At 38.4% G+C, this 10,230-nt stretch overlaps 2 protein-coding genes across 2 annotated transcripts; both read right to left on the bottom strand.

Moving 5' to 3' along the window:
* Positions 1-6,716: 6,716 nt before the first annotated feature.
* LOC143541890 (uncharacterized) lies at positions 6,717-8,198 on the bottom strand. Its single transcript, XM_077034584.1, has 4 exons — positions 7,841-8,198; positions 7,657-7,749; positions 7,181-7,380; positions 6,717-7,133 (listed from the first exon to the last, which is right to left on the bottom strand). Exons 1-4 carry the CDS (start codon positions 8,196-8,198, stop codon positions 6,717-6,719), a joined length of 1,068 nt encoding a protein of 355 aa, XP_076890699.1.
* An 89-nt stretch (positions 8,199-8,287) lies between these two features.
* On the bottom strand, positions 8,288-10,028 carry LOC143541889 (uncharacterized). Its single transcript, XM_077034583.1, has 4 exons — positions 9,725-10,028; positions 9,301-9,620; positions 9,056-9,196; positions 8,288-8,971 (listed from the first exon to the last, which is right to left on the bottom strand). The coding sequence occupies exons 1-4, from the start codon at positions 10,026-10,028 to the stop codon at positions 8,288-8,290; spliced, it is 1,449 nt and encodes a 482-aa protein (XP_076890698.1).
* Positions 10,029-10,230: the final 202 nt, after the last annotated feature.

The raw sequence follows: 10,230 nt of genomic DNA, 5'->3' as shown, positions 1-10,230 counted from the left end.
ATAATCGACCTCGTCCTTATCCAAATCAGGATTAGGGCAACCTTGATTGTGCACGTCAGACAACCTTCCAGAAGGCATCTTTTTAAGGAGTAAGAATATGCTGATGTTGACAGCTGCCAAATGAAGGGTCGACAACTCAGCATGACACATGTGCTACCACGTGATTACATCCAACGAGAAAGCGCCAGGTGTCCCAGAGGACACGTGGCGCAGTGCGATTGGAGGAGGCCAACGAGGTTGAGCCCAACCAGTGGAAACCCTAGCACTATAAATACAGCATCAACTCCACTTTGATGGACACATTCATACTCAATCATTGACAGTTACAGGCAGTGATATCACATTCAATCATATTGAATTACATTCACTCACAGTCAGTTACATACAAACACACAGTCACACAATCAGAGAGTATTCAGCTATTAAGCAATACTCTTGAGATTCCCTTACTCTCACATATTATTATCTTCTCCACCATATACTTATTCTCACGCCGGAGGGTTACCCCAAAGAGGACCCCTCTGTCCCTTTCTGAGGGGTAAGTTAACGGCGTTGTTCATTTTGTAGGTGGAAGAACACAGATCCAGAAGAACCATCGGTGAAATAGTACAATCAAAACCCGAGGAAGGTAGATCTGCTACCAGTGAGTAGATCCACGTTTCTTTACTAAGATACTCTTAAAAGATACACCAAGTGTCGAGCTTGACGATAAGCCGGAGAACTACCACTCTTGTGAGGCCTTGGATAATAAAATTTAAAAGAGACACCAAGTACCGAGCTTAATGATAAGTTGGGGAATTGCCATTCTTGTAAAGTATGGTTGAGAATAAAACATGAATCCTAATATAAGCATTGATCAAATGGGTATTAGTAGTAATTAATCTTCGCTAAAATGGGAATGTCGGCAATGATGTGTATACGGATTGTTAATGTTAATCAACTAAAATTGGTAGATTACATGTCAAGTGAGTGTGCAATAGCTTGGGTGATTATTACAAAAGTTCTATAATTATCCAAGAGTTGTGTGGGTTAATTCAAGGGTGATCTTTTACAACTCAACTAATTTTAATTGGTATTATAAGTATGATACAAATGATATTTTTACTAAAAAATTTATGGCAATTCACTTAGTAAATTAAGGGATGTCTCATTTTTAAAGTGAGTTATCTTATGAATACTTAATATAAACCAACTTGCTTAAATTAAATATTTTTTTAGCGAAGATTATTAAGCTATGCATATTACTTTCTTTAATTATTATGAAATAACATGAATTAGGTTTAAGGTGTTATTCCCATATATAATTACCAAAGTAAGTTTAGATTACATGAAGGATCTTGGGTGTACATGAGAGAGAGAAAAGAGTGTAAGGTGAATTACCTTAATGTAACATTATAATACATTAAACAATTAAACCACCTATGTGGCATCACATGGACCATGGAAATGAGTTTTCATGGTTTTCACAACTCGGTTAATCTTTCACTCAGACATTTCCCTATTACATATTATATTAATATATATTTTATATATAAAAAAATATAATCAAAGACTTAACAAGTAAACATGTATTTTACTTGTTTAGACATGAAAATTAGCAGGTCAATTTGTGTCTACATATGTAGTACACGCATAGGCGGATCTAGAGACTTTGCTCAGTGGGGGGAAAATCGTTAAAAGGACCGTGTTTTGTCCTCTTTTACAAACAAAGTGGGGATAAAACGTGTTTTTTATATCAATCTTTTGTTTTCATAGAAAGTCATGACCACGAATGAAAACTATCTACCAACAAAACGATATTTGAAAATTGGTGCTTTTGTTTCACAAATCTTTCCATAACATCAAATATAGAACCTGGAAGTTGATTTTAAACCAAGACAATAAGGAATTTGGATTGGCATGCCACTAGTGTAAAAATTGAATTGGGCATATAACAATTTATTGGTGGACTTTGAAGGACTTTTTGATAGAGTAAGGTTTTAAATTAGCTTTTAGAAAGAAAAAGTAGGAGACTTGTGGCTAATGAATAAACCCCAAGGGGCCATCTTTAATATTAGATCTACTTTTACAAGAAATATACAAATAAACTCTTGAAATATGCATATAAACTCAAAAGTTGAGTGGGGGCTAATACCCCCTGAATGTAAAGTCAATCCGGCCACTGAGTACACGAAACATGTTAAGGCCAAACTCATACTTGTTAAAGTAGTGTAGGTTCGTATCGTTTAATCGTGTATCATGTCTAAATTGTTTTTCCCCATGTGCCTTATTTTTACGTATACCATCAAATTATATCACAATAAAATAGATGGACGATTATAAAACATCAATAATTTTCTACCTACTGATTAATAATTGTTTTGGTGGATTAAAGTCCAAAATAGTTTTGGGTCAATCGATGAATATTAAATTCGTAGATGGGGTTTTGTCGATGAATATAAATAATTATGTGCGTTGTGGTCCATTCATCGGCGCCACGAGTGGCTGGCGCCAGCCACGTCGGTGGCAAACATCGCAACACCCTGCCGTGAGTGGAGCCGAAAGTGACCGGCCGTGGTTGGAGTCTCGGTGGGTGAAGGAGCGTCGGGAATGGAATTTGTTAGGGAATATGCATGTGACCGTTATAACATTAATTTTCTTTTTGTTTTCTATATTTACGTATATAACAGACACTTTCACACACCAAAACACCTAAAAAAAATACTCACCCATTCTACTCATTTCTCTTAAATACACCCAATTATAAACCAAAAATTCAATAGAATTCCTTTTCTTCGTCCGACTATTCGAAGGAAGACGACCTTATTTTTTAAGTCGGAAGAATAGCAGTTAACATATTGGCTGAACGGTTTCATGGACGACAAACGCTAACAAGACAACAACCTCTTCGTCGTGATTGAGTGAGCGCTAATGAAATTTTGGTACGTCACTATTTTAGCCCCGATCCCCTTTATGACGAAGAACATTTTAGGCGTCGGTTTCGAATGAGTAGACAACTATTCATGCGTTTATAAAATGACTTGTGAGATCACTATCCTTTTTTTCAACAAAGAGAAGATGCAAGACGTAGACCGAGTTTTATTTATTCTGTCAAGGTATACATATATACATATATGTTTCTTTTAGTTATATTTTATATATTGTCTGAGGGTTTACTTGACAATGTTTATACATAGGATTATATCGATTTACTCACGGAGATCTTTGCGCAAACCAACTTTGTATGATATCCAACGCATATATGAGGTGCACGGTGAAAAACATGGTTTCCCCGGAATGCTCGGTAGCATCGATTGTACGCATGTTGGATGGTATATGTGTCCTCCAGCCTGGCAAGGTCAATACCACCAGAGTGATCACCCCGGCCCCAATATTATACTTGAGGCAGCGGCGTCCCATGATATTTGGTTCTGGCATGAGTTTTTTTGTGTTTCCGGTTCAAATAACGACATAAATGTTATCGAACATTCACCGATATTTGATGACAATATTGACGGGGTTAAGTCAACTCAATCGTTTTATGTGAACGAGGTTCAATTCAAGCATGGCTACTACGTGGTTGATAGGATTTACAACGAATGGCCAACGCTTATTTATCTCCAGTTGAAGACAAATGAAAGTACTTTAAGAAGAAGCAAGAATCAGCACGTAAAGATATTGAAAAGCGTTTGGAGTTCTCAAGAAAAAAATTCATTTGATTTCGAGGCCACTACGATTTTGGTCAACGGAGAAAATAATGGATGTCGTTTATACTTGTATAATTCTATATAGCATGATTCTTAAGGACCAAGGTATGACTATTTGTTATAACTACCAAGGTGACGTCTCATGACCCGAATCGATAATAACTGATGATGAAAAACTCCAAAACGTCTTATATCTCAAGAACCACGAGGTTCACGGAAACCTTCTTCATGATTTGGTTGAGAATTTGTGGGCTAGACGTCCTGATGATCTTGTACTAGACTAGTATTATTTGTTAATATTATTTTTATTTTAATGTAATATTAGTTTCCAAAATTAGAAGAAAAAATTAAATAAATAAATAAATTAGATAATTCGCTGAAGCCACCGCTCGCCTGGACAACAACAGGCTCAGGTGGCTTCAATAGTGGCTTTAGCGAGTGTCCAGTCAGTATCTAGTCAACACTGTATGACACAATATTATTGGATGAATTCGGAGCTCAGCCTCATCGACAACATACAATCTAACAAATATTTATAAGCCAAAATGAATTATTAATGAGAAACTGAAAAAAAATTATTGTTTGTAAACTTTAATCCAGACAGTGATTTTCTCACTATTCTTCTACAAGATTATATTGGCGGCCTCAAGATCTTTTTACCAGGAGCAGCTCTTGTAGTGAACGTCGAAGGCTATCTATATGCATCTCTCTCTCTCCGAGTTTCGAGCTTCAATGCCATTTTATTTATTGGTCTATTATAGTATAAACTTGTTATCTCACACTTCATTGCTTGTCATTAAAATTTTAATGCGAATCTACTATATTCGAAATTGAAATTTATTCTTAGAAGTTAAAAGCATATGTCATAATACAAATCCATGTCCATTGGGATTTTGCAGCTAGTTACAAACGACACGTTTGTCGGTTCAAAACACAAAGTGGTAGCAAACAAGGTTGAGCCACGAGTATCGGGGGCGTCATTCTTTACCACGGGTGCGATGGAGACATCAAAGGTGAATGAAGTTGCTTTTAGAAGACAAAGTATAGAGGCACAACATTGAAAGAATACATAGATTATTACGGGGAAAGGACCTCCGACACTTCTCCCCTTTTGCACTTCAAAAACTAATCCGTAGAGAAGCCATTTTGTGAGTTATCAATCTCTATGAGTTAAAAGTGTTATTTGGAGTATGTTTGGCACGAAGCTTTTAGGAGCTTCTAGCTTCAATCTTTTAAGAAAAAACTCGAACTCAATTAAAAGTCTTATTTGGTTCAAGAAGCTTGAAGCTTTCATGTTAGGAGAAAAAACTTAAAGCTTAAAGTTTCTGCTAGTAGCGTTTAGAAAGAGCTACAAACTTTTAGTATTTTAATTTACTTAAATAACCTTCCAAATTAAATACGTTTACTATTATGTATTTAGTTATGCCCATTTTAGTAATTTTATACATTTTATTAAAAGCTCCAGCTACTCTGCCAAACATCTAAATATATCTAAAAAGGCTACAACAACGAGCTACCAGCTACAGCCACCAGCCACGAGCTTCCAGCTGGTAGCTAGTTTTGCCAAACATACTCTTTATGGATTATATTCGCGCTTCACAACTATCTTTAATAAAACTTGAATAAAGATTGAAATTTAAATCTAAACCGTGAAGAAAAAAGCAAACTACAAGATATATAAAACTCCAAAAGAGGTTGTTTGAACGTAAATATTACTTAGAAAATCCATGAACTAACAATTGTTGTAGTTGAAAAATATTCCGGGCTTATAAAAATTCCTCTAAATTTTATAAAATAAATATTTTTTTAACGTGTTGGCACCTAAATATTGCGACTTTAAAAACCTATTATATATTGACTATCAGCATCATAGTTTTATTTTGATGGATACATGTATGTTATTTAGATGTTTAATTCTCTACTTGGGTCCTAGCAGTAGAAGGTTTAGGTTTTTCAATGGAGACTCAAGTTTGAATCTCACTTATTTCATTTTGGTGCATATTGGTAATGAAGGATTTGAGCTAAGACTTATTCAAAGGTTGTCAGTTTGAACCCCGAGTCCACTCGGATTTTCGTCCATCCCACCGTGTGTTACGCAAGAGAGTTATGCTCTTGTGGTAGCACAACGACTATTAAGTGGCAGCCCGCGGTATGGTTTCCTGGGAACGCCCAAGTCAAACTCTGGTCAAACCCTGATAGCCAGCGTGGACCTGGTTAAGACAACATAGTCTGGCCAGTGTGGGAGCAACATGGCTCTCCAAATTTATAGAGTGCAATAGCTTAAATACAAGAAATCGTCGTTCTTAAAAAAATGTTCATATAAAAAAGAACTATTTAACTTTCTTATTTTTATTTTTAACAGAAAATTTCATTAAACACAAAGGCCGGACCTCAAATCAAGGACCGAACCAGAACTTACAAACCATACAAAGGGTATTTAACCCAATCGTTCCAAACCACATTTTTGTACCTAGTTCGATGTTTAAACCAAAAAAAGGATAAAACTTTCACCCTCGCCACCATGTCCACAACCCGGGAGGACGAACCTTGAAACACCTTCTTATTTCGCTTGTTCCAAATAACCCAACAAGAAACCATCAAGATACCTCTTAAAGTCTTCATCTTCCACTTAGTACCCTTAGCCACAAAGTCCATATTCATAATATCCTTAACTGTTCGAAACATGCCTCCATTTATCCTACACCATTTCCAAATAAAGCTCCAAACTCCAAAAGAAGCACCGCAATCAACTAACAGATGCTGCAATGTTTCGTAGCCTGTGTCGCATAAGGGACAAGACATGTCCGAAATGTTAATCATCCTTCTAGCCAGCGCATCACGGGTCGGCAAACGATCCAGGATCATTCTCCAAACAAAGACATTAACTTTAATCGGGACCCAAGACTCTCACTTGAAAACCGAATTAGGCCTTGTAGAACCGCCCTCTCCCAACCATTTTTTAACAGCCGCAACACTAAACAACCCATCTTTATCAGGTTCCAAGCCCACTTATCTTTTCCCCCAGCAAATCTAACCTGAGAGAGCAAGAAGACAGCCTCTTGCGCAACACTGTACAGTGTTCGTTTCCATCACCCACGAGTCTGCCAGCACAACTTTAGTACCGACCTGCATCAATCGCATGCCCACTTTATCATTTTTCTTCTTGTCCGATTCAAACAGCCCTAGCCATCTGTCTTTTAACGGCACCGGGCCCAGCCATAAATCCAACCATAAACGAGGAGAATCCCCATTCCTAAGCTTGCCCCGAATTTGGGATTTCAGCGAAATCCCGTTTATAACCACCTTATCCAAATGACTAACAATATTCTTCCAACATCCAGGGATAGAGTTTTTAATCGGAAGAAACACCCACCGATTCCTACCTCCATGAATGCACTCAATAACCCTCCTCCACATACCTTCCACATCGGATTTAAATCTAAACGCCTACTTAGCAAGCAAAGTCCTATTTACCTCAACAAGTTTAGTGATACCCAAGCCTCCCTCCTTCTTAGGCTTTGTAACAATGTCCCAACACACCCAATGCAACCCTTACCCTCCTTACACCCCACCCAAAGGAATTTCCGCATCATTTTCTCAATCTTTTCAACCACGGTAACCGGGGCCTTGTAAATAGAGAGGTAGTACACCGGTAAACTAGCTAAAACTGCCTTCAACAAAGTAAGCCGCCCACCTATGGAAAGAAGTTTAGACTTCCAAGAAAATAATCTATTTTGAATCGTTTCCACCACCGGATCCCAATTTGAAATTCGGTTCGTATTCGCTCCCACTTTAACGCCTAAGTACATAATCTTACATCCCAAAAAATTCGCCATATAACTAACCTCCTCTTCCGCCAACCCCAACCCAAATAACACCGACTTGTGAATGTTAGTTCTCAAGCCGGAACATAAGTAGAAAATCCGCAGAATGCAATTCGTCACACACAAATTGTTTGCATTCAACTTACCCAAAATTAGCGCGTCATCAGCATAGAACATATGGGACACAACCGGACCGCCATTTGGGAGCTTCACCCCTTCCAACATCCCCAAATCGCTAGCTTTAGCAAACAAGCAAGCCAAAAAGAAACGGCGATAATGGGTCTCCTTGTCTAAGTCCCTTTTGACATTGGAACTCAAACGTAGGCGAACCATTTACCAAGACCGCAGACCGAGCAGAATGCAAAATCCCTTTCACCCACATACACCTCCTTGGGGGAAAACCCATACGAGACAAGACATCTAACAGAAATTCCCAACTCACGTTGTCGTAAGCCTTTTCAAAATCTAATTTCAACAGGGATATTTGTCTTCTATTTTTCTTGACCCACCCAATAACCTCATTAAGCACCAAAGGGCCATCAAGAATGTATCTCTCCTTCACAAAAGCTGATTGCGAATTCGAGATCACCTCCCCAATAACTTTCTTCAGTCTAGCCGCAACCACTTTAGAAATAATCTTACTAATAACCCCAATAAGATTGATAGGTCTGTAGTCCTTCAATACCATAGGGGTCTTAGTTTTTGCAATAAGAGTAATAAAAGAAGAGCTGCACTCCTTGCTAATTTCCCCAGAATGATAAAATTCTTCAAACACCTTCATAAAATCTTCCTCCAAATACGCCCAGAAGTGCATAATAAACCTAAAGTTAAAGCCGTCCGGCCAGGCGCTTTCTCTGCACCACAATCAAAGGCCGCCGCCTTAACTTCTTCCTTAGAGAACGGCTTTGTAAGCTCCCCAATACCTCCCTCCGAGACCTGTTTCAAATAATCACAACAAAAAACGGGTCTGTGAAAGCAATACTCCTTAAAATTATTCCTGAAAAATCTCAAAACCTCCCTTTTAACTAGAGGCGGTTTAGAGATCCAAGAACCATCTACTACCAACCCCGGAATAGCATTGGCAGCCCTCCTCCCTTTGATGCACCGATGAAAAGACCCCGAGTTCTCATCCCCTAAAGAAGCCCATTTAACTCTAGATTTCTGCTGAAGATCACGATTTTTTAAAATTAACATATTCTCCATTTCCTTTTTTCCTTCCTCCCAAACCCAAACTTCCTCCTCCTCTAAATCCCGAGTCTCCATTAAGCGCTCTAAATCTTGAATATCTTTTTTAATCAGCTCCAAATGTTCTCCTTCTTTATTAGACACCTTTTTCCACCACTCTCTCAACCCACTTCTAACCGCACCCAACTTCCTATGAAGCATAACATCCGCTGGACCATTACCATAAGAGCCCTGTAAGGCCCCAATAACCACCTGCTCGCACCCATCCCTCTCTAACTAAGAGTTAAACCATTTTAAAGGTTTAGCTCCAAAGTTAGAATCATGCACCGAAAGCAACAACGGGCTATGGTAAGACAAAACCCGCGGTAAAGCCCTTAAACAAGCCCCAGACCATCTGTTAAAAAACTCTTGGCACACCAACACATGATCAATTTTGCTCAATTTACATTCATTCCCTGTGCCAGACGAAAAGGTGAACTTGTTCCCTTGCATAATATATTCCTGCATATTAGATTCCTCAATAAACCAATTAAAATCGTTTGCCATGCCTTTATTAAATTTAGAGTTCTTTCTCTCTTCCTTCCACCTGACAGAGTTAAAATCACCAATACACACCCACATCCCCTCTCCCCCTGAATAATCCCAATCAACCGCTCCCATAAGGCCTTTTTCTCATTAGCCTTTTGAGGCGCATACACATTAACCAAGTTCAAAACCGACCCATCTTCAACCAGCGTCCCTCTAGTAATCAAAAAATTTCTATCCTCCACCGATCCTACCTTAATGAATTTACGAACATTCCACATATTAATCAACCCACCCGATCTCCCACTAGCACAGACCGAGTCCACCCCATAATCCCCAGCACCCCAAAGAATATCAAAATCAAATCTAGAATCAGCCGTAAGTAAAGACTCTTGAATCGCTACAAAGTCAATCCCATATTTACGAATCATCTCTTTCACCCCTTTCACCTTACCTCCAACCCTTAAACCTCTAATATTTATGGACAAACAATTCATTTCAAACCTGCTTGTAACCCTGCACCTTGAATGGAATTCTCTAGCAAAGCTTCGAATCCTTCTAATTGAACCCCCAACTTAACTCCAATAACTTTTGTTGCATCAACTTCTTTGGGAACATTGGCGGAGAGGACCTCCTCAGATTTGTCCACCCGATTGACCTCCATGTCTTGCAACTCGTTGTCTTCTTCTACGATGAGCGCTTGAAAAGAATTTGAAGTAGCCACTGGGTCTTCACCTCTAGTTTTGACAACATAAACATCTGAGCCCAAAATGAATGGGTCCAAATTAAAAGGATCATCCTCTATCATATTGGTCTTTTTATCATTAACCTTTTTGGGCTCTTTATGGGGCCTTTCATTACTACTTGGATAACCCCCTGAGCTGGCCTGGCCATATCCACCACTTTTTTAATAGACTTTTTACTTTTAAGTAAATTCCCATCATCTTTAATAAAATTCCCCTGAAAATTCTCTGCCATAACTCCAGTACCCAAACTTTCCTTACGTACAA

This window comes from Bidens hawaiensis, unplaced genomic scaffold (genome assembly GCF_021521415.1).
Source record: "Bidens hawaiensis isolate Kalapana, Puna unplaced genomic scaffold, B.hawaiensis_p1.1 tig00012724_1, whole genome shotgun sequence".
NCBI classification, from domain to species: domain Eukaryota; kingdom Viridiplantae; phylum Streptophyta; class Magnoliopsida; order Asterales; family Asteraceae; genus Bidens; species Bidens hawaiensis.
Note: the sequence above shows the minus strand (reverse complement) of the source record. Positions and strands in the feature narration are given on the sequence as shown.

Coding starts and splice junctions, on each gene's coding strand:
- LOC143541889 (XM_077034583.1), bottom strand. CDS start 10,028: ATGATAGAGGATGATCCTTTTAATTTGGACCCATTCATTTTGGGCTCA. Junction 9,621..9,724: donor AGGTGCAGGGTTACAAGCAG/GTTTGAAATGAA, acceptor TTGACTTTGTAG/CGATTCAAGAGTCTTTACTT. Junction 9,197..9,300: donor GGGGATGTGGGTGTGTATTG/GTGATTTTAACT, acceptor TCTAATATGCAG/GAATATATTATGCAAGGGAA.
- LOC143541890 (XM_077034584.1), bottom strand. CDS start 8,198: ATGGTATTGAAGGACTACAGACCTATCAATCTTATTGGGGTTATTAGT. Junction 7,750..7,840: donor GTCTGCGGTCTTGGTAAATG/GTTCGCCTACGT, acceptor TGTTTGCTAAAG/CTAGCGATTTGGGGATGTTG. Junction 7,381..7,656: donor TGATGACGCGCTAATTTTGG/GTAAGTTGAATG, acceptor TTCTTTCCATAG/GTGGGCGGCTTACTTTGTTG.